The sequence below is a fragment of the Ambystoma mexicanum genome, chromosome 4q, assembly GCF_040938575.1.
Source record: "Ambystoma mexicanum isolate Mex_15411 chromosome 4q, UKY_AmexF1_1, whole genome shotgun sequence".
Lineage (NCBI taxonomy): Eukaryota > Metazoa > Chordata > Amphibia > Caudata > Ambystomatidae > Ambystoma > Ambystoma mexicanum.
In genome coordinates this window covers 33,124,618-33,148,901 of record NC_090928.1, presented here as the reverse complement: position 1 = coordinate 33,148,901, position 24,284 = coordinate 33,124,618, and the positions used below count along the sequence as shown (strand labels likewise).

The following is a 24,284-nucleotide window of genomic DNA, read 5'->3' as shown; positions in this document are numbered from 1 at the left end:
TGGTAATTGTAAACGTACATGTTTTTTATAACACATCAGTGTTGTCAATGGGTGACGTGACTCAAGTGGTGTTTTTATTTTCATCAACTTCATTGGGAAGCAATACTTTGCTTTTTAAATGCAATTAATTGAGGATTCCAGTACTGTGATCACCACTGGAGCATATACTATCAAAAACAGTATACATATTTTAATTCTGAATTAAGGTCCCATTAATTATCTTGTTTTTTTATCATTCTTTACCCTCCATACTGTTGAACCTATCTTGTTTTTGTTATGATAAAACTGACATCTGGTTACTGTTTTGCAAATGCTAAGCAACTTTCAGGTAAAGATGCGGTAATCTGCTACAGACTTGAGTAACTCTTGTTTTTTTTTTTTTACAGCTTATTTAATCATCATGACAACTGAAGCTGGCCCTGTTCCTGAGGTGAAGGATTCCCCAAAGAAGAAAGCCGAGCAACTGGGTCAGCCTCAAACATCGGAAGAGCTGCAGCAGATGGGAGTTGAGACAATCAATGAGAATGGCAGCGAAGACATGGAGCACACCGGTGATGCAAAGCCAGAGGCTGATGCGATGCCAAGTCCCACATCACCAGCCCCATCTAGCCCAACAAGCCCTGGCAGCCAGAAAAAGGAGAAGCGGTCACCGGATGGAAAGGGTATTTCTCGCTTCATGCCACCGTGGCTTCGAAAACAGAAGTCACAAAGTCATGTTGACCCTAAAGATGTAGATGAGATGAAACCTTTGCAAGACATTGAGGAAAATAAAGCCATAGTACTTGAAGTGGAGGTGTTGGAGACTGACAAAGAATTAAGGAAATCAAGTGAATCCCAGCCCAAAATAGATGACGTGGAGGAGAAGAAATCTGTGAGCAGTGCTGGAACACAGGTTTGTACAAGACTTTTGAAAGGCTTAAATTAACTTTCTTTAGTTGCTTTTATGAAACTTATGCTACTTTATTTTAAGACTGAAGCATTTAAAAGAAATGTTCCACACAGCAATGAGACCAAACCAACATATTTTGATCTTTTGCTTTGCATGAGCGTATTCTTGAAATGCTGCAAGAAAATAGTTTTTTCAAATCTGTAACGAATATGTTAAAGAAATGGAGGGCCACCACAACTCTGATTGGAGTAGCGGGTAAAGGAATTTGTAATGAAAAAAATATGATGGGTTCTCCAATAGCATGAACGGATAACTTGATGACTCAATCCAATTTCTCAAATTAAGTGTTTGCAATGATTTCAAGTACATGACTCCATGCTCGTGGGCCAGAAGAAAGGGTTAAAATGCACTGGAAGAGAGGTTACATTTATGAACTAGGGTTATCAAATATTCATGATTTGTAAATACTTTACAAGAGCTGTTCTGTGCTGAGCTGATAAACAGAGTCACTCCTAATAGGTACTTTATTTAATCGTGGTTAATGTAATTGTTAATCTAGTAGATGCGAATCTGTATTTACAATTGACATGGATGAATCATTCATTGAAGTGTCATACAAACTTGACAGGGTTACAAACATTATGAAAAATGTATGATATGTATGGTTATTTCAGTGCAAATTTGAGTTTGAATGTATTTTTGTTTTGGCAGTATGATCTGAATCCGAGAGTGCTAAAAAAAATGTTGCCCAACCTCGGTGTACATTATTAATGTTGGAAACGGGAGTGGGGAGGCGTGTTTCTTAAAAAAATATTTGCTTCTGGATCGTTTGCTTTGTCATGTTATGATGAAGTGCATCATTTTGGTGAAATAAACTCTTAGAGACACTTCTCTTTTGTATCGCGCTCTGGGTAATAAGACACACACAGCCTGTCAACCCTAGATAATGAAGAACAGTGACCTCTCACCAAACAGCTACAGGGTGTAATGAAATGATATAAAAAAATGGCACTCAGTTGTTTTATAACCTCCTCTTTGGGAAAATTTTTTTAAAAAAATAAAATGTCATTTTACGAAAATACACTTGCCCAATGGAGTACACTACATTCTAACATACAGTATTTATACGTTTTCAACCCACCCCTACGCAAGTCAATAGGTATCAATTACAACTTTGTCACAAATTTCACCAAGCTCCACATCGTCGTAGCTCTTTCACGGAAGATTAATGTCCATATACATTGAAGAACGGAAGCCAGCCCCCCTCTATATTCGTGCGCACCTCATCCAACACGTACGTTAAGTATTCCATACCATATATTGTGTGTGCGCTTTCCGGACCCACTCCTTTTCAGTAGGGGCTGTGTCCCACTTCTAGTGTTGGCCGACACAGCTTCTAGCCGCCACCAACAAGGTTCGTACCATGTGTCGCTCCCCCTCCTCATCATCCTCCTCCCCCGTATCCCAAACAGTAATAACATCAGTGAGAGCTTCCTTCTTATTCCATCCGAGCCACGACATGACTGAGGCCCAATACTGCTGCAAATACGGGCACTGCCACCATATATGGTAGTAGGTGCTCTGCGGTTGCTTACATTTCCAGCAGCACAAGTTTGCTCCCGGATACATTTTAGCCAGTGCAACCAGACTGTAGTGCCAGCGATGAATGAGTTTAACCGCCTGCATCCTATATTGGATGGACACAGTGGACGATTTGACACCCCCACATATCTTAGCCCATAACTGACCTGAAATGTCTCTGTTGAGGTCCCTCTCCCACCTGCTCCTCACTGGCAGTACACCCCCAGGATCGTGGCGTCTTAGCTCTGGATATAGCTTGGCTATTCGCCCCCTTGTGTCAGTGTTCTGCAGCAATATCTTCTCAAAGGCCGTTAATTCCTGCTGCAGGTTGTTCCCCATATTTGTTCCAGAAGCACCCCTTTAAGCTGCAAATAGCGAAAAACCGACAGTTTACCAATGTGGAGGCATTCCTCCATTCGCTCCAAGGGCATAAAGTCCTGCTCTGCCCACAGCTACCCAACTGTACAGAGACCCGCTTCGTACCAATATTGAAACTGTGCCTCTTCTGCCCACAACTACCGAACTCTACAAAGACCCGCTTCATACCAATATTGAAACTGTGCCACATCATCAATCTGGTCTCTCAAGGGGGAGCCCAAATGCAATTTAGGGGCAACGGCCACCTGGAAAGTCAGCAAGTGGCACTGCTTTCCCTCCATATCGACCAAAATACTTCTAGAATGGGATGTACCAACACCTGTCTGGGAATCCTTTTCTGACGGACCCACAACCACTCTCCCAATGTGATCGGCTCAAGAACCGTATTGTCCATATGCACCCATTGCTTTTGGGACCAGTGATCTAGGTGGTCTACCAGTATATGTAGTTCCGCTTTATAGTAGGCCTCAATGTCTTGGAACCATCCCACTCCCCGCCTTCCTCTTGCAGAAAAGTAACGTCCTGTAATCCACTTTCGGTTTCGCCCCTGCCCAAAAAAAGCTTAGGAGAACCTTCCGGATAGTTGCGAAAAATGCAGCCGGGACAATCGTCGGGAGCATCTGGAAAATAAGTAGTAACTTGGAGAGGACCGTCATCTTAACACAATTTAAGAACTTCATCCATGAAAGATGTAACCTTCCCTAGCGCTGGAGGTCGGCGCGCACCTTCTTCCAAAGGGGGGGGAATAATTCCTGTCAAAGAAGTCCCCATCATCCCTTTTAACTTCGACCCCCAAATATCGGAATCTATCCTGCTGTATCCTAAGTCCAAGACTCTGCTCATATTCCCTATCCGCCTGTCCCCAAGCCCCTGCCATGAATGCCACTGACTTGTCCAGATTTATCTTAAATCCTGACAGCTCACCATATTCCTCAAGGCCATGGAGGAGTGCAGGAACCGATAAGCGCAGATTCGTAATATATAGCAAGGCGTCCTCAGCGAAGAGGCTCATCTTATAATTCACATCTCGCATTTGGACCCCAGCGATTCCCTCATCACCTGCGCTGCTAGTGCCCAAGACTCCCTAACCAATGCATACAGCAGGGGTGATGGGGTGGGGGGCAGCCCTTTCTGGTGCCCCTATGCAATGACAGGATCCTCGATGTTCACCCCATTCAACACTACTCTGGTCCTTGGCGCATAGTACAATGCCTTGACCCATCCCAACCATTTTGGACCCATTCCTATTGATGTCAGGACCCCCTTAATGAAGGGCCAGCTAGACGGGTCAAAGGCCTTTTAGGCATCAAGTGCTAATATGAGGGCCCCATGACTCTTTACCCCCGGTTCGGTCATTATGTGGAGGGTCTTTCTTAAATTATCTAAGCCTTGTCTGTTGCGTATGAACCTGGTCTGGTCGGGATGGACCAATCTGGGGATATGGACTTTCAGTCTTGACGCTAGGACTCTGGCAGATATTTTGGCGTCAACATTTAGAGGCCGATTCATGGAATTAATGTGCGCTGAAAATTCCTGCGCAAGCGTGCGAAACCGTGCAAATCGCAGTGCAAGTGTGAAGATCGCAGCGAAACCCGCGCACATCGATTCATGGAAGTCCGTGCGCGAGTAAAATCTGGGATGTGCGCTGAAAATCTGCGTGGCGCACGCCGGCGCACAGGTCATCTAACGGCGTGCGCTACGGCCACAGCGAAAGCGCACATAGCGCAGCGCACATAGCGCGGCGCACATAACAAAAGTAGGCATAACACGGGGCGTGACACGCGGAATGGGGAACAACTCGTGAAAATGTGGGTGTCACGGGGGAAGTACAGGAGGCAAGTGCGCGGAACGCCCACACGCTCGCCTACAACACGTATTCATGGAATCGAATAGGGAAAAACAACGCACGGGCAAAGACGCGCACAGGCCTAAACACGTCCGCCACACGAAGGCAGGCGGTAGCGTCCCTGCGCATGAAAAAAATGTGCGCCAAAATGTGCGCTAACAAAAAACACATATATACAGCTCTGATGAATGTCCCATACTGTGGCCCTCTAGGACAAATAACGTACAAAGGGGTACGTGACAAACACCGACACCCGCTGGGTCCAAAATAGCGTGTGCGTGTATTCCGGGGGTGCGCGGGAAGTTTCACATGCGATTGGCCCTGTGCGAGTGGGGTGCGTGTATTTCTGGGGTTCGCGTGAAGTTCCACACGCGATAGGCCTGGGTACGTGTAAATCTGGGGTTCGCGGGAAGTCTCACACGCGATCTCAGCAGGGTACGTGTATTTCGGGGGTGCCGTGGAGTCCTACACGTCATTTGGCAGTGTGGCTCCTCCCAGGTGTTCGCTTCCCACCCTCCACGGCCCCTGCAGGCAGCCCACACCACAGGGGACTACCCTGCACCCCTGGTCATGTCCCGCAGGCAGCCCATCCACCATGGGCATGCCCCCCAGCCAAGCCACATGTCAGCTTGCACTACCGATCACCAATACATGACCCCCTCCACCCCCCAGCACTGAGGGGCACCTGCCAGCAGGCCCCCACTAATGTCCCCCAGCACCTCCACCCTCCAGCAGTGCAGTGCACCTGCCAGCAGGCCCCCACTCATGTCCCCCAGCACCCCATCCCCCAGCACTGAGGGGCACCTGCCAGCAGGCCCCCACTCATGTCCCCCAGCACCCCCACCCCCAGCAGTGCAGGGCACCTGCCAGCAGGCCCCCACTCATGTCCCCCAGCACCCCCACCCCCAACAGTGCAGGGCACCTGCCAGCAGGCCCCCACTCATGTCCCCCTGCACCCCCACCCCCCAGCACTGCGGGGCACCTGCCAGCAGGCCCCCACTCATGTCCCCCAGTACCCACACCCCCCAGCACTGAGGGGCACCTGCCAGCAGGTCCCCACTCATGTCCCCCAGCACCCCCACCCCCAGCAGTGCAGGGCACCTGCCAGCAGGCCCCCACTCATGTCCCCCTGCACCCCCACCCCCAGCAGTGCGGGGCACCTGCCAGCAGGCCCCCACTCATGTCCCCCTGCACCCCCACCCCCCAGCACTGCGGGGCACCTGCCAGAAGGCCCCCACTCATGTCCCCCAGTACCCCCACCCCCCAGCACTGAGGGGCACCTGCCAGCAGGCCCCCACTCATGTCCCCTTGCACCCCTACCCCCAGCAGTGCAGGGCACCTGCCAGCAGGCCCCCACTCATGTCCCCCTGCACCCCCACCCCCCAGCACTGAGGGGCACCTGCCAGCAGCCCCCCACTCATGTCCCCCAGCACCCCCACCCCCCAGCAGTGCAGGGCACCTGCCAGCAGTCCCCACTCATGTCCCCCAGCATCCCCCAACCCCCAGCAGTGAAATGGCGATCTCATGACGCAAAGCAAAAGTCAACTATGTACATCAACACACGTCCGCCACACGAAGGCAGGCGGTAGCGTCCCTGCGCATTAAAAAAATGTGCGCTAACAAAAAGCACGTATGTACAGCTCTGGTGAATGTCCCATACTGTGGCCCTCTAGGACAAATGATGTGCAAAGGGGTACGCGACAAACACGGACACCCACTGTGTCAAAAATAGCGTGTGCGTGTATTTCGGGGGTGCGTGGGAAGTTTCACAAGCAATTGGGCCTGGGCGAACGGGGTATTTGTATTACTGGGGTGGGCGGGGAAGTACAGGAGGCAAGTGTGCGGAACGGCCACACACTCGCCTACAACATGTATTAAGCGTGCGCCAAAAAAGATGCGCCAATCCGGAAAGACGTACGCCAGCAGGAAGCAGGCGTAAGTCGACCCGCGCAGCATAAAAGTGCGCGCAACGCAAACAACAAACAAGCTCAGACGCCAGGATCAATATACCATTCCTAGCAGCAGTGGCCGTGGGATACCGCAGGATGAGGAGGATAGTCAGGGCCAGAATTTTTAAACCCAGAACAAGCCTTTTTGGGATGCCTGATGACCAGGTGTATGGGAGGTACAGGTTTCCACCTCACATAATACTCGACCTGGTCAGTGAGTGGGAGGATGACCTCACATCACCTATCCTGTGCTCCCAAGCACTCGGCCCCCTGCAGAAGGTCCTCAATGTACTGCACTTCTTGGCCACTGGATCATTTCAACGGACAACTGCTATAGTGGGGGGGGGTGTCACAGGCCACACAGTCACGCTCCCTACACCAGGTGTTGGCCATCATGACTGCACGCCCATCAGTCCGCAGGCACATATACCTGCCCAGAACACCTGCAGAAAGGCAGGCTGTCGTCCAGGATTTTTACAGGGTGGCACACTTCCCCAAAGTGCTAGTTGCCATTGATTGCACCCATGTGGCTCTACGTCCCCCCAGGGCATCAGAGCACATCTACAGAAACCGCAAGCACTGGCATTCCATCAACGTCCAGGTAGTATGTGATGCCAAGGGAATCATCACCTCAGTATATGCCAACTATCCAGGTCCACCCACGACAGTTTCATTTACAGAATGTCAACCCTAAACCGGGACCTAGAAGCTGGGCGGCATGGCGATACATGGCTGCTCGGTGAGTATAAATGCCACAGCACATGCATGCATGTCAGATACTGAGCAATGTCACAACCCCACTAATGATACCCATCACCACCTCCCCAGGGGACAGTGCCTATCCTCTGAGCACCCACATGATGACGCCAATTCGGAACCCCACCACGCCACCCGAGGTATGATACAACACAGCCCATATTGCAACCCGGGGCATAGTGGAGCGCACATTCGGAGTGCTCAAGTCACGCTTTCGCTCCCTTGACCATTCTGGCGGGCACCTGTTATACGCTCCCCCAGTAGTGTGCAGGATCATAGTGGCAGCATGTGTCCTGCACAACGTTGCAAAACGCCGGAGCCTGCCGGTGGACATGGTGGTGCCCCCGTATCCCCAACCACAAGCACGCCCGCTGTGCATGGGAGGGGAAAGGGCACGGGGTGAGGCAGCCCGTACACAGCTGGTGGATAATTACTTCACCTAAAATCACACCCCTGTGGAGTGCACACAGCCCTGTCACATGCCAGCTGACAATAAATGATAATGACATAAGGGACAGTCAACTGTCACAACCATACCAGCCTGAGATAGGTCACCTGGAAGTGTTACATTGTGTGCCCTACCTACACAAACGCCACCAATGCTGTGTCATCAAAAGGCACAATTCTATGCTGCAAAAATAATTACCCCCTTGCAAAATACAACATGACAACAGTGCCATGTCACCCAACCCCTCCCCAGCACCGCCACCCAGCACACCATGGCATGTCATGCTATGAGAGAGCAAACAAAGCAATCCCCAAAACATCACACAAGTGTCAAAGTACAGTGTCCTCAATGGAAACTGCCCACACACAATATGCTCCCAGTAATGTAGAACTAACAACACACATGACCAAATACTTACCAACAATTCAATGCAGCTACACAACCTCAAACATAGCATAAACATGACAGTAGTAAGTTACAGTAGTGGTAGTCTTACAACCTGATCATACCAGCACATCGGCCACTTCCAACTGTACAGTGCTGCTGCCACGCAAATGTCCAAGTGCACTGCTTACAACATGAACTCCATCTCCAAAGTAGACAGCCTTGTGAAGACATGAGGAATTAACCTGCAAATTAGGCGAAAGACATGGATGCACAATACACCATGCAGTGTACAATTCAACAACAATATCCACTAGGAATGTATACACAGTATTGACTACAGACTGCCCACACAGCTCATGGGAGTCCTACGTCACCGTGTACGTCAATGTCACTTGGGCACACCCTTTGCAAGCCCATGGAAACGGGAAGCAGGGGGGGTGTGTGTCTCACGAACCCAAGCATCTAACCCACACTCAGGACCAGCCTGCATGTGCCCAGTTGGAATACAGTGGATGCCCACCGGAGCCACACAAGGCAACACACTGCAAAAAAAAAAAAATGGCCATGTGAGGGGCAGGGGGGGGGGGGGTGCGGAGGCCACCCAGGAGGTCTGAGGACAGGGTGCGCACCAACACCCACCTGTGTGGATGTTGGGAGAAAAAAACACCTCCATGGGCTATGGCAATGTGGGAGAACTGCTGCTGTCGCTATCATCACCCTCTGCTGCTGCCACAGGAGGTGCTGGTGCAATGGGAGGCAGCCCACGCAAAGCCCTGGTATGGTCCTCCATGGCAGCAAGCATGCGGGTGTGGAAGGTCTCGTTTTGGAGGATTATAGTGCGGAGATCCCCATGCCGCACCTGACGTGATGCACGGATCTCCTCCCGAGTTGCCTGCATCTCAGCTGAGAGTGAACGTGTGAGCCGCTCCAGCTGCTGTTCTGTCCTCAAGTTAGTGGAAGCCTCAAGGTCAACAAGAGTCTCCCTGAGGTGATGGAGTTCTACCCTCAGGGCTTCCCTGTGGCCCTGGGACTCTATTGATATCGATTGGCGTAGTGTCTCCAGTGCCGCCCGTCTGTCCCTGTTGGACGCCAACATGGTCCTCCCTGTGTGATTGGCAAATGGAGTCTGTTGCCTGCTGTAGTAGCTCCATCTGCCTGTCGGGGGGGGGGGGGGGCAATGGAAGTGGCCACCCTCTCCATTGCTTGAGCCATCATCTCAACTGATGCTGCCTGTTGGGTTGCCATACCGTAAATGGATTGTTCCCATGCGGTATTGCCTGGTGGCGTACGGCCACCGCGTCGGCGGGCACCACACCTGTTTGGGGCAAGGCGATCTGCGCCTTGCTGTGCCGGCACTGCCTGAAGCTGCAGGACTGCATTCCCCCTCTGATCTGCTGGCCCAGGAACAGGATCAGATGTTGTGGAGTGTGACCCTGCATCCGTAACCACCAAAGGTGGACTTACCAACACTGACATCCGCATAGAGGGTTCTACCCCTGGTACAGGTGGGTTGGACAGAACAGAATTCCTGCCAAAAACACTTACCTGCAACGCCACATAGGTCTCATCATCCGAATCAACTCCTGAATAGAGGTCTGGGGAGGTGCACCCAGAGGCACCCCTCGATAGAATGTTCTGCAGCAAGATTGGTTTCTCACCCACCACCACACCACGTCCCCCACTGGTGCCCAGTCGTGCCTGAGATTCCTCCTGGGTCTGCACCATCTCCTCAACCTCAACAGCATCAAGTGCGTCATCCCCTGCAAAAACATGAAAGACAAAAAATGGAAACAGGCATTAGCACCATAGCACACAAATAGGCCTGACAAGCTACAGAACCACTACATGATTTACACGATTTACACATGTCCCACATGACTATAACCCTCCCATGCATGCACTGTCACTGAGTTTGAAGGGGACCCAAAAGGCAGACACTGATCGACACCTACATGGAAGAGCAACACATTTGCTGCATGCTGGGTAGCACTGCCATCACACATTGGCCTGTGAGTGGCATGTCCAATACACATACATGACACATGCCAACACACAGATGGCATGTACCATAGCCATGGTACATTCCACAAGTACATCCATATGTTAGTGAATGAATACTGTCAGCCATCCATGTGAGATGGACATGATGAGATGAAAAATGCTACATAGTGTGACAAAATAGGCATGTGCCACACACTGCAACACATCCAGTGTCCAAAAATACAGTGATTGCGGGCCGATATATACATCAATGGTTTGTCATTTCAACATGACAGGAAACAACTATCATGTTCCACATTCAAACAGGCCCCAAAAATTAATGTGATCAGGCCAATACTCAATTAGCCTGAATGGTCAAATCATTCATCTAACAAGGTAACAAATGTGGTCTAATGTGGGGTTCATCAATGACAGAAGCATGTCACAAATGTGACAATAGGGCTGAGGAATGCGTAGCCAAAGTGGGAGAATTGAAACAATCAGCCTGAACGAACACTGAAAAATACAAACAATGTTGTTGCAAGATGCCACTTCAAGGGCAACTGCCGTAATGTTGAGCCAAATTTCTAATGTGGGCAGAAGGGATACTGTCACACCCAAATCCCAGGCCGCTGAATGTTTTGGATGAAGCACATGGGTGACCCATACCACTCAGGCACACACACCCTCACCTGGCACTCAATCAGAACCCGTCACCCAAACAACATACACATACATGCATGGGCTCTCACCGGACAATGCTTCATAATCAGGTTGTCCTCCCACACCTTGGATCTTTCCTCTGTGACGAAGGCCCCAGCAACAGACTCATGTTCAGTGAGTTCGTTGTCCTCTTGTGGAGACCCACCGCCAGTCATCAGAGTAGCGGCATGATTTGAGGCCAGCTTCTTCTTTGCTCTGCGTTTCAGGTCATTCCACCGCTTGTAGCAATCATCAGCTGAGCGCCTCACAAATCCAAGGGCACTTATGTGGTTGGCGATGGTCTGCCAGTGTGCCTTACGTTGACCAGGTGTGGTCTTGCACCCTGCAGTCACCAACATTTCGTGGCTATGTGCCGACACATAGTGCACAAGTGCATCAAGTTCCGCGTCATTAAAGCACGGCTTCCTTGACGTGCCGGAGTGTGTAGCCATGTCTGGGGTCTCAGCCTCTCATGCCAGAGCCCCCTTCTTCCTCTTTTTTAAAGGTGGAGCAGAGCCTGAGTGGCTTACGCCACTCTGGTCAGTAGGGGCAGAATCACCGGTGGACTGGGTAGTAGGAGTGTGGGAATGCACAATGACCATAGTTCTTGATTCAGGCATTGGTTGCTGGGTAATGTTGGCAGGGGGAACGTCAGTTTGATGGACTGGGACTGACACTGTCCTGGCTGGGAGAGTCAGAGCTGGGGCGGATGGAGCTGCAGCTGCCCCTGCAGCCTCCCCACCCTGCATACTTGGGGCTCCAGATGACACAGCTGCCCCAGGTCCACGTGGATTGGTGACAACAACTTGCACCGCCACACGTGGCCTAGACTTGCTGAACTGGAAGTCAGCCAGGGAGTCATCCTGTGCCAGGTCAGGTGCCACAATGGGCTGGTCTAACTGAGGCTGAGCTTGGATGGTGTCAGCCACGTTTCCCTCAACCATGGGGGGGGCATGGGTGTCCCTGATTGTTCCTCCACACATGGGGGCTTAGGGGCACCCTGAAAATCCTGGCCACGTCCCCTACCACGCCCACCTTTTGAGGGTCGGCCACCTTTGCCTCCCTTACCGCTTGGTCGCCTCCCAGCCATGGCACTGATGTTGTTGTGTGAATGGGAGTTGCAGTAAACTATTGTCCTGGGCAATTGGGGGTCAAAGGGGTAGGTGGAATTCGTACCCTAGTGCTTTAACAAGGCTGTCTGTGACCCCTGGGGGAAGATGACGGGTCACGCAACGCACAGGCAGCCCAAAATCAAAAATAAACGTGCACGCAACCCCCTCGTAGTCCACGTGCGTGAAAAAATGAACTTGCACTACGCTGTGGCACCCAGAAACACAAAAATAAGCGTACGCGTAATACACGCAGCCTACAATGACCTCTGAAGGGGAACGCAACACACGGGGCAAGCACAGTTGCTAAGTACGTGCGGAACTCACCGTCTGCCTGGAAAAAGAACTGAAAAATTGGTGTCCTGGTGGAGCATGTCCTGGGGCATTATGATGCCCTCTTCAGAACAAGACGTGCCAACAAGGAAGGACGGGAAAGGATCTGGGATGACGCAGTGGTTGCCATCAACGCGGAGGGGGTGGCAACCCTGAACTACCAACATGTCAAGAAGCGCTGGGAGGACTTCAGGTCGAGGACCCTCATAAAGGCCCGGCGCCTCGCGGAGGGGGGCCGGGTCAGCCTGAGCAACATCCAGATGAGGGTCCTGGAACGCGTAGGCTCAGCGCTCCACACCCAGATCCTTCGGAGGCAGACCCGTCTGGAGTTGAGCGGTAAGTGGCCAAGCATTGCTGTGTGAGACAGGGCATGTTGCAGTGTGCTGGTAGTCTGATACTCGCCTGTATGTGTGACATAGGCCATGTATGGATGTGTGTGTGCAGGGACATCATGGTCATGCATGTGAGACCAGTTATGTGTGAACCACATGGTAGGTGCATGTGTTTTAATGCAACATGGGGACCTCTATGCAGAATGCACACCTGAAAGCATGGCAGTCTCTGTTCCTGGACATGGCTGGGGGGTGAGGAATGGGTGCTGATGTCATGTACATGTATGGTGCACGTGTGTGTGTGTGTGTGTGTGTGTGTGTGTGTGTGCCAGAGAAGTGTGTGTTTGACTTTGAAACGCCATGGATGCATGTGACTTTGAAGGCAACATCTTGGTTTACAGGGGCCCTTGTACATGGGTGTTGATGTTGATTGTAGGCGCCGGGAGTGTTTCTGCATGTGTGTTGCGTGCATTGACCCATGTGTTGTGGAAGGACAGGATGGAAGTGACATTTGACAGTGCCACTCATGTGTTATTGCTTCCTGTCTAGGGTATTTTGTGTTCTATGTCTCCCTCTACGCATCGTCAAGTGAAGAAGAGGGCGGAGACGGCGCTGTGGAGCCAAGCGGCGGGGATGCCTCCACCGGGCGGCAACGCAAGCCCCAGCCACCCTCCCAGGAATCACCATCATCCGGGAGCGAGGGGGCTGGTGCCGCATCTGCAACTACGGCTGTGGCGGAAGGGCTGGGTGAGCCCCCACAGGGGCTTCCAATGGCGGAAGACGGTGCAGAGACATCCAGGTTGGTGGTCTCCACAGAGGAGGAGGAGCCCGCTACTGAGCCGCACATTGGGCCTGGTTGGGGTAGTACCACTGGTGCAAGTGGTGCAGTCCAGGGCCAGGGTCAGCACAGGTCACCGCGGAGGGGCCTGTACATGTCGCTGTCCTTGACCCTGTGACTGCACCATCATGCACCAGCAGGGAGGCCCTGACACAGGCCCGTCCGCAGGTAGGGAAGAGTGCCATGTCACCTGCCTCTCCACTACCTGTGGGCGAGGGGTCCCGCGACCGTATGGAATCCGTCCTGGTGGGTGTCGCGTTGTGCACATGTGACATTCGTGATGACGTGCGTTGTTCCTGGGCAGAGAACGCACGCTATCACGAAGAGCAGCGTCGTGACGTGGCACTGCTGGGAGGGGCCCTGGTCGGTGGGTTCCTACATGTGACACGCACTCTGGCGGACCTCTCCTCCTCTGTGGAGGCTGTGTGCCGGTCGTTCGCCACATCGTCTTCTGGCCCAGATTCCACCAGGGCCTCCTCTGGACCTGGCCTGACCAGCACAGCCAGCTTGGTGGAGATCCCATCCCTGCCATCGTCGGGAGTTGGCGGTCCAGCAGGGGTGAACACCACAACTGGAGACCAGCAGATGGAGGATGTGCAGGCACCATCGGACAGGGCACATGGACAGCAGCAGCAGCAGCAGCAGGAGCAGGCTGTATGTGGGAGCAATGATGTCTTGGGGCCATCAACATCGGAGGGGCAGGCATCGGCCATAGGGCAGGAGGACCCCAGGAATGGGAGTGTCTTCCGTGTGGCTGCGGTTGGGCGAGCAGATAGGTGCGGAGCGGCGGCGGGCGGAAGAGGCGTGGCTCACGATGGTCAGGGCGGAGAACTCCATGCGTTGGGCGTTGAGGCGGGCAAAGTGCCTCGAGGCAACTCGCAGGGATTTGGAACAGGCCATGAGTGCCTCCCTGCGAGACCTCGGGGCCAGGGCAGAGGCCCGCCTCCGGGACATCAACATGGAGTTCGATGATGCCCTGGCCTGGGACACCACAGAGTGAGCCGCTGGACTTGCCCGCCGCCATTGTATATAGTTAGATAGTGTTAGGTTTCCTTTTATTTTTTCTTTATTTTGGTTGCGCTTGGACAATGCACCACGTTTCTGTATATAGTTTTTTATTAGGTAGTATTTTTGATAGGTTTCATTTCTTCAGTTGGGCTCATGGACCCTGGATTGTTCATCTGTATATAGTTCACCATTGGATTCTTCTCTTTTTTTGTTTTATTTCACCATGGAGCAATGGTTTTCACTTTTCTTTTTTCCCTTGGATTTGCTTTGTTGGACTGTGACTTTGGACACCATTTCCTTTGGATTTCTTTGGATTATGATTTCTTGTTTTTCAGTTTTTAAGGGACATGCAGCTTTTCTTTTTTTATTACCATTGTTGTTTGTTTGATTTTCATTGCATTCATGTTTTGTTAAATACATTTTTTTCTTCATACTTCGATGTGTGGTATTATCTCATTGGTTTCATGCATGTCATGATATGGGTTTTCACATTCACTTGCAACCACTGTGTGTGTGTGACGGACATGTGTTCATTTACATACTTGCCATTGGGGTTGTATCATGTAATTGCCTTTTCTTTGTGGGTGGATGCAGTACTTGGTTGGGTCTTTGGGCTGGGGAGGCTGGCCATAAGGGCCATGATTGAGGATCGTCATGACCTGGGGGCAGGGGGACATGGGTGGGACATGAGTGGGGGCCTGCTGGCAGGTGCCCCACACTGCTGGGGGGTGGGGGTGCAAGGGGACATGAGCGGGACATGTGTGGGGGCCTGCTGGCAGGTGCCCCTGACTGCTGGGGGGTGGGGGTGCAGGGGGACATGAGCGGGACATGTGTGGGGGCCTGCTGGCAGGTGCCCCTGACTGCTGGGGGGTGGGGGTGCAGGGGGACATGAGCGGGAAATGTGTGGGGGCCTGCTGGCAGGTGCCCCTGACTGCTGGGGGGTGGGGGTGCAGGGGGACATGTGTGGGGGCCTGCTGGCAGGTGCCCCGCACTGCTGGGGGGTGGGGGTGCAAGGGGACATGAGTGGGGGCCTGCTGGCAAGTGCCCCTGACTGCTGGGGGTGCTGGAGGACATGTGTGGGAGATGAGTGGGGGCCTGCTGGCAGGTGCCCCTGACTGCTGGGGGGGTGGGGGTGCTGGGGGACTTGACTGTGGGCCTACTGGCAAGTACCCCACACTGCTGGGTTGTGGGGGTGCTGGGGGACATGTGTGGGGGCCTGCTGGCAGGTGCCCTGCACTGCTGGGGGGGTGGGGGTGCTGGGAGACATGAGTTGGTGATCATATTGCAACGTGACATGTGGCTTGGCTGGGGAGCATGCCCATGGTGGATGGGCTGCCTGCGGGACATGACCAGGGGTGCAGGGTAGTCCCCTGTGGTGTGGGCTGCCTGCAGGGGCTGTGGATGGGGTAGAGGACACCTGGGCGGACCCACACTGCCAATTCACGTGTAGGACTCCCCGCGCACCCCTGAAATACACGTACCCAGGCCAATCGCTTGTGAAACTTCCCGCGCACCCCTGAAATACACATACCTAGGCCAATTGCATGTGAAACTTCCCGCGCACCCCTGAAATACACATACCTAGGCCAATTGCATGTGAAACTTCCCGCGCACCCCTGAAATACACGTACCCAGGCCAATCGCGTGTGAAACTTCCCGCGAACCCCGTAATACACGTACCCTGCTGAAATGGCGTGTGAAACTTCCCGCGAACCCCAGTAATACACGTACCCCACTCGCACAGGCCCTGTCGCTTGTGAAACTTCATGTGCACCCCAGTAATACACGTTCCCTGCTTGGCGTTTGCTGTTTGGCAGCCCTGTAAACTGGTCCAGGGTTAGCGCAGCCCTTTGCGCTGAATTCAGAATTTTGATGGCTTTTCCTTGCGCAAGGGCGTTCTTGGGGGCGTAACTGGCGTTGCTGCAGGGTCGCTGCGCCACTCTGTGCCACGGCTGGTTTTGGAGGCAAAAATCCATAAATACGCTGTGCGCGGAAATCGATTTTTAGCGCACGCGGCTGGCGCAGACATTCGCACACGCACACTGTGCGACAGCCACGTGTGCCACTTTTGTGCGAAATTCTATGAATTACCCTGTTAGTAATGAGATAGGACGGTAAGAAGAACACTGCTCCCTGTTGCTACCTGGCTTGGGGATAATCGATCTCAATGCCTCCAGAAATGTGGGTGGGATGTCCCCGGCTACCCCAATGAAATTAAAGACCTGGGCCAGGGGTTCAGCAAGGATCTCCTGAAAATGCTTGTAAAAATCCGAGGTGTATCCATCCTCACCCAGAGCTTTACCCGGTTTAAGATGACCCATAGCCTGCAACACCTCTTCCGCCGTAATGACCTCCTCCAGCATGAGCTTCTCCCCTGCCGTCAATTGTGAAATGGGGAATCTATCAAGCTATTTGTGCATGTCTGCCTCTTGGTCTATGGGGGCCTGCATATAGAGATGCTCCTAATACTCAGCAAAGCAAACCCGTACCGTCTCCCTAGCAGTGAGCACATTTCCCCTTGCATCAATAATCCAGTCCACCCGCCTCTCCACTTTGCTCTCCCGTATCCTATTTAACAGAAAGGTCCCCACGTAGTCCCCTCTTTCATAGTATCTTTGTTTGGTATATCCTAATTTTTTAACTACCTCGCCTATCAGAAGTGAGTGTAGCTCTTGCCTTTAATCCCACATGTCGCTCAACAGTGTCTCCCTGTTTGTTCCTGGCCTAGTTAATTGGGCCCTCATGTCCCGAATCACCCCCCCTTATCCGCTTTTCCACAGAGCCCTTTCTCTCTTTTTGCGCGTACTTTTTACTATCAAGAGGCTCTGTATAGTAGCCTTGGCCGCTTACCACACCCTTTTCAGCTCACCTCCCCCATAGTATTATTCAGGAAAAAAAAACAAATCTTTCTACCCAGGAACTCCATGAACACAGAATCCCTCAGGTGGCCATCATTACAACGCCGCCGAGGCATCCCTTCCCTTCCCTTCCCTCCCCTCCCTCACCCACCATTAGGCCGTGACCATCTTATGGTCCGACTAAGTAAATGTCTCCATCTTGGGAAGGGTGACGGAATCCCCCTGTTCCCGGGGCACCAACAAAAGATCAATTCCGGTATATGTTTGGTGGGAAGCTAGACCATCACACATCCACCCAGAAGTGGTCCCGCACCAGCAAAGCAAATTTCCTGGTGTTCCTTCCCCTTCACGTTTGGTCTGTCCCCCCTTGCGGACGACCAATCTAGCTTTGGGTCTATAATCGTATTAAAATCTCCTCCCACCATCGTAGCTCCCTTGCCCCGATCCTTCAGCACACCAAAGACCCCCCAGAGGAACGTCACTTGTCCCACATTCGGGCATATACTGAGGCCAAGGTAAGCAGTCTCCCCTCCACCTGACCTTTAACCGCTACAAACCTGACTCCAAACTCCCATCTGATTTGCACCTCCTGCAATCTCATGGACTTCGCCAATACAATCACCCACCCCCTCTTTTTTGGAAACCTTATGCGAGGCCCAAAACATCTGTACAATCTCTGCCCCCTTAAGAACGCTCTCCTCCCCCCTTGGGTAATGAGTCTCCTGCAAGAACAGTACTGCTAGATGGGATTTGCATGACATGTTTACTGTAAGCGATCTCTTTTTCTGAGAGTTTGTGACAAAATACCACCCCCCTTCAGCCCCATCTCCCCCGCCCCCACTTGAACATTCCCCAAAACAAACTCTACCCCCCCTAACCAGCCTGGGCCCCTTGCCCGGCCTCTCTGAGACACCCAGGCAAAGCCGGGTCACTAGGATAACATGTAGATCGCAATCCCGTCTAACCAAAAACTATTCTCATCAACCATTACAATCGTCTCACTCCCCACAAAAACAAGATAAGTCAATGATAAGTCAACATGCATTAATACTTGGCCCTCTGTCAACCAGTGCCTTTGGATTGCGTGACTTGGGACTTCCTTGTCCCTCCTTTTTGCGACCCTTCGGCTCAGAGAAAGCCTTATTAAAAAGTGTTCCCTCAACTGGCTTTGGCCCTCTTGATCCTGCGGTTGCCCTTCCTTTTCCAACTCTACTAGCAGCGGGTTCGCATCCTCCCCTTGCTGCAGTTTATAGTGTTCTCCGCCATATTCTAAGGAAAGAGCGATAGGGACTGCCAACGGTTTTGCACCCCTTTCTCACTGAGCCAATGCGTCAGGGGCCTACATTTTCTCCTCTGCTCAAGGGTATATGTCGACAGGTCATGAAAAATGGTCACAGAGGCTCCTTCCCATTCTATTTCACCCACCTCACGGGCTTTCCGCAGCATTTCCTCCTTGTCGCTGTAATAGTGGCATTTGGCCACCACTGAGCATGGCCCCCTGCCATTCCAGCACCGCTATGGACCCTGTCAAAGCAAATTTCTCTATCTGGTTCTGCACCCAGCAGCTTCCTCAGCACACGCCCAGCAGGTGTGCCAGCTCACTTGGGGATTTAGCCTCCTTACTCAGGAGTCCCCATATTCTCAGATTGTTCCTCCTCTCCCTGTTCTCTACATCTTCCAGTTTAGCCTTGGCTTCTATCTCCCTGCACTCCAGTGCCTTAAACTGCACCTCAAGGCTCACATCCGCTATGTCCGCTGCTCACTGGTTATGTTCCAGGGTCTCCACCTTTGCAACCTGGTCTACAATGGCACCCAAGGACGTCTGCACTCTGTCCTGAATGCTTTAAGTTCAAGAATGATAGTCTGCATGTCCTGTTGGAGGGTATGCAGACCTCCCACTGCCATTATTGCTTCACCCGCTTGGTACACCCCCACAGGTCGACACACAGGCCAGATCGCTCCCTCTCGCTCCCTCCTTCTCGCTCCCTCTCGCTCCTTCCCTCCCTCCTTGGGGTCTGTCGGCACCAGAGCGATGGCAACACTGGCCACTCTTATAAGACCACTACACCCCTCCAGTCATCACTATAGAGCCCTCTCTGCTTCCCAACCGTGGTGTGAGTTTGCTAATTGGTGACCCTGTGTGTGCTATTTCCCACAGTGCAAGAGTATACCCCTGTGATGTGGGGGCTTTACGGTGTTGCTAGTTATTTGCAGTTAGTCTCGAGGCCGCCCCCCCCCAGTCTGCCAAGCCTTACTCCCTAGATTCTCACAAGCGGCAGCACGCCTCTGGGGCTACCTGGCAGGTCTCAGGGTAGTCTCATTCCCTCGCCTCACTTGGCCAAGGCCCTCCACGCCGCCTGCCCCTTGCATCAGTGTGGGGATTAGTGCAGATCTCCAATGGTCTCCCTGTTCCCCATCCAATCTTGTCGCCCTACCCACAAGCTCAGTGTGCAGCAATGCCTTTTTCTGACTGGGATTCAGCTCCTCACTGTCTTAACGGCGCCTCTGTGGGCAGGGGCCCGTTATTACTGTCCTGGGCACGTTGTCCTCCTCTGTACTTCCCTGATGGGCCTTCCACACCGCCTCCCGGGATTATGCGTTTTTCAAGCGCTCTGTCTCACTGCTGCCGCTCGGACCCAGCCTCTCCTCGATGGTGGCCTCAGGAGCGCTGCCAGACCCCTCTCCTCACAGGCGTCAGAAGGCTGTCAATATAGGTATCGGCAGTCCCCTGCAGTGGCCTTCCCAAGCTGCAGCGCCGTCCCTATGTCAGATCTGCCAGCTTCACACCACGCACAGCGAAGCAGGACCCCTCGAGCACCCACAGATCACCAGCAATGTTCCAAGGGACATATTGGAGGTGGAGTGGTGGTAGGCATATAATGTTTTCGGCCGACGAGACACGGAGCTCCACACTCACGTGGCCATCTTGCTCCGTTCCCTCTGGCCATCCCCCTTTTTGGGAACATTTGACCAGAGATTTTCAATACAGGGTTGAAAGAGGAGTCCGATCAGAATACCAATGGGATCACTGAAAACAGTTGTTCTACTGTAAGGAACTCATGGTGGACCCCTTGCTCACTATCCTTAGAGAGGCACAGATCCACCCTAATGATGAGGTGCAACCACACCGAAACACGTGTCTGGGGTTTCTGTTGGTACTCTTGTTCAGAGGAGAATTGCCTAGCATTTCGGTGCTGGACTGTCCCAGGGCAGGACAAAGACTGCTATGTTTGGGATATTTCTTCTCTCTGAAAGATAGTGAGCTAAAGACTCTAGGTAAGTCTCTCGTAACCAGGACTAATGTCTGGCAGAGGGACTCCCAGGACCCCCCTTGTTAATTTTAACAAGTAAAGACGGACACAAGTGATTACAGTTCAAGGGTGTTTATTGAACTATAAATGCAGGGTGGAAAAATGCCTAACCTAAATCTAAGATGAGAGCAAGCATCGACAATCAAATGAAAAATAAGGCAGTCCTAGTAGCGTTGTCAGAATAAAAGGGCCTATACTAAGAAAACTCTATTGCCAATTCCTTACAACAAATTACAGAAAGAGTGTGGGATAGGGTATCAAAAATAAAGGAAATGGTGTTCAAATAATAAGTCAGTATTTGTTAGAAGCTTGTAATTACTGTTTTATGTGTCTTTGATTTTTCTCTCTTCGTAGAGTATTTTCTTTAAGACAAATTTTGTAAAGGTTTAAATAAACCAAAAACAATAAAGAATAAAAAGAAAATAAGTCAGGATGCGATTGCCGTGAGGTCTCCCTTCCCCACGTTTTTAGCACGGGACAAGGTTGGACTTCCCAGCACGATTTGACAGTTCCGTTCCAGCTGGCAAAGCAAACTCTCGAGCCTTCCCAGCACAAACTGACAATTCAGTTCCAGCTATCCGGTTCTTCAATGGTAAAGTCTCTTTTCAAGAACAGTCTCTTGCCTTCGAGGGCCTGATGCATTCCACAACAGACAAACACAAAGGTCTGCTTAACGTATGCTTTGGGTGACGGCTTCACCCCTGGGTCTCCCTCTTCTGGTAGCAAACCCCTCAGTAATTGTATTCAACAAATTCATAAGACAGTTCCCTTCACAATGAACTTTTGGGTGACGGCTTTCCACCCCTGGATCTCCCTCGACCAGTCTCGGATCCCAAATGACAAGGGGGACACATTCCTTCCCCTTGTCTTTCAATACTTCTTGCTTTCACACATTTTAATGTCTTTTTAAACAAGTTTTCGGGCTTTGCCCCTCGTAACTGGTTTCCCTCTGCCGAGTGCACTCTCGCTGATGGCTATAGACAATTCATCAGGGGACTTTAGAATTCGCCTCTTCTCATTAGCATCCCTCTGCTGGGTTCACTCTTGCTAATCTTTACAAAATACAGTTCATGTATTAATCTTCACCATGCAGGATTCACTTCCCTTAGCTTTCTCAATCATTTGCCGGTCAAAGACATTCAACGGTACAGAGGATTTTACAAGACTCCTCTATGACCACTTTGACCTCTTTTCGCCTGTTCCCAAGGGCTTCTGGTAACGGTAGTCTGTGTACCATCGGGTACTCGCCCAGAGTTTCCTGCTTGAGCACCCAAGTGGTGCCTTTTCCTCTGTTGCTGGTTCCCCCCTCTTTTGTTACTAGTGTTGCTTGCTTTCCAAAGTTCAATTTAGCATTTGGCTACTTTTTTTGTTCAACACCATTGGGCCTCTTATCGACACTCCCCTCGACTCACCAGCTGTGATGAACCGCTTGGCTTTCTTCCTCCTTGTTGTCAAGGTTGGCACCACAGAGACCAGCATCTCTAGCCGGCTTGGTAATCAGCATAGGAGGGTCTCGTGTAACGTTCGCATCTGCTGCAACACTCACTGGCTATTGTTCGCGGTCTTATCATTCCTTCTGCGGAGGTTCCACGGGCGATTGGTCAGAAAGGGCAAGGTCGACTCTCTCCTTGTCATCCTCTTGGTCTGCGCTTGTCTTTCTCCTCCTCTTGAATTGCTGTGCTGAGTTAGCTCTTATGTCATGCGGTCTGCCTTGCTCGTATGTGCTCCACCTTTTATCCCTGGGGGAAGGGAAAGGGCCATATGTGTGTGATTCTGGTCTATTGCCTGACTTTTTCTAACCCTGGTATGGGGACATGCCAGGTAAACAGCTCTGGTATTAGTCTGTTGTCCATTGTGTTGTGCGAAAGTTTTTGTGTGGAAAAGGGGGGTCAGTGTTTTGGAATATCCTTCGTGGTAGGATGGGGAAATGGTATTGAAAGAAGGGCGATACCGTGTCTCGCCCGTCAGTGTCCCACTCCCACTCCCCAAGCACCCCCCATCCAGGTGATCCTCCCTCACTGGTACACCCCCAGGAACTGGATCCAATAGCGATGGCCGTGTCCTGGCCATCTGGATGACAGATCCCCATAGACTACCCAGGGAGACAGTCAGGTTTCTCAAACTACCCACCAATGGGGTGGAGCCTGGAAGTGTAAGAAGACGAAGGGACACAGCAGAAGGAAAGAATCTGTGGTGTCAGGATGGCCACAATAATTTTCAAAACACCAAGAATAGTTCAAGGGTTTTATTAACGGGTTAATGTCATTTTCTGATTTGGTCAAGTTGCAGGTGGTTCGCACTAGTAAGCTTCCCTATTTGGTCCCTCTACCTCCCTTGGGCTAACCCAATAACCACTATCACCCAGGGAGTTTTTGAAACAAGAGATCGGTATCCCTTACTGAGCTTCAGGTGAGGTGGTAAAGATCATCACGCCTTATATGTCTAGCTCTAACTGGGGATTTAGTAAGGGTTCCCTACTCTACTGCTCTCCAAAGATCACACAAGTGTGGTTCAATGCTGTGCCTGTATTATCTCAGCAACTTGCTTGCACTCTCTCCCTCTCGCTCCCTTTCACTTTTCTCTTTGATCTTACCCCTCCTTGCTGTTCCTCCTGTTCTATCTCTGCGCCCTCCTTTTCTTTCTATCAATCTAATTTCCCTCTGCGCTTTCTATATACACTCACCCTTTCTCCTCTCCCCTCTGTTCACCCCTCTCTCCTTTTTTCTTTACCATGTCCTCCTATTTCTGGTGATCTGATCTTTCTTTCACTCCCTCTCTTCAGTCGCATCACCTCTCCTCTTTCCTTTTCAGTCCCACGAAGCTTCTCATATTCTTTTTCTCTCTCCTCCACAACTACTCCCTCCTACTAAAACTACACTCTCCCTCCCATCCCCTTCACTTTCACTTCTGCTTTTGTACCTTTGGCCTCCCACTCTCTTGTATCTCTCAATTTCATGCCCTTGGGTAAGTGGCTAGTTTGGGATCGGTGGAAAGGATACCGCCATTGAAGTTCCCATCACGTTTTTCCCTACGATGTTCTGTGCCGGTCTAGTTCTTTCTGATACGCGTCCGCCGGCGGAATTATATCATCAGCTCCTTCCGGACGGCAGACGCGTTGCAACTTCCTAGGTTTCTCCTGTGTTCTATCGCTCCGTATCATTTCTCCTTGCGGTTTCCCTGCTCGCTTACCTTTTGTTCCTCTGCCTTTTCCTTGCTGCCTTTTCCCTCCACACCTCTTCTTCGGTTTGCTCCGTACTTAGCTCCTCTCTCCGCTAGACTCCCTCCTTTCTTCTGGCGCTCTGCTGTATACTTTCTTTGCTTCTCTTTCTACTGTTTACCTTATTCCGGCATTCATTCTTCGGCCTGACTACCTCCCCCCTCCTCTCCCTCTCTGTGTTCTTCTGGCGCTTTACATCGCTGGGTTATCCCTGTTACAACTTTCTTGTGTCCTCTACAAGCCGCTGCATAGCTCAGTTCCCTTCTGTGTTTACTCCAGCCTCCTACCAACTCTACCAATACTTGGTTTTTTTGTGCCTCTGGCTTTTTCCCCACTACCAGGCGGTCACGGGGGATAAGCCA

The 24,284-nt window shown here is 51.6% G+C and overlaps 1 protein-coding gene across 18 annotated transcripts in view; it reads left to right on the top strand.

Moving 5' to 3' along the window:
- Positions 1-24,284, top strand: part of EPB41L2 (erythrocyte membrane protein band 4.1 like 2) — a 1,866,207-nt gene that overhangs the window by 425,098 nt on the left and 1,416,825 nt on the right. For all 18 annotated transcript variants that reach the window (XM_069607396.1, XM_069607395.1, XM_069607398.1 and 15 more), the window contains one exon: positions 387-892. In XM_069607396.1, the coding sequence (XP_069463497.1) occupies positions 401-892 (492 nt within the window). In that variant the 5' untranslated portion in view covers positions 387-400. The remainder of the gene's footprint in view (positions 1-386; positions 893-24,284) is intronic.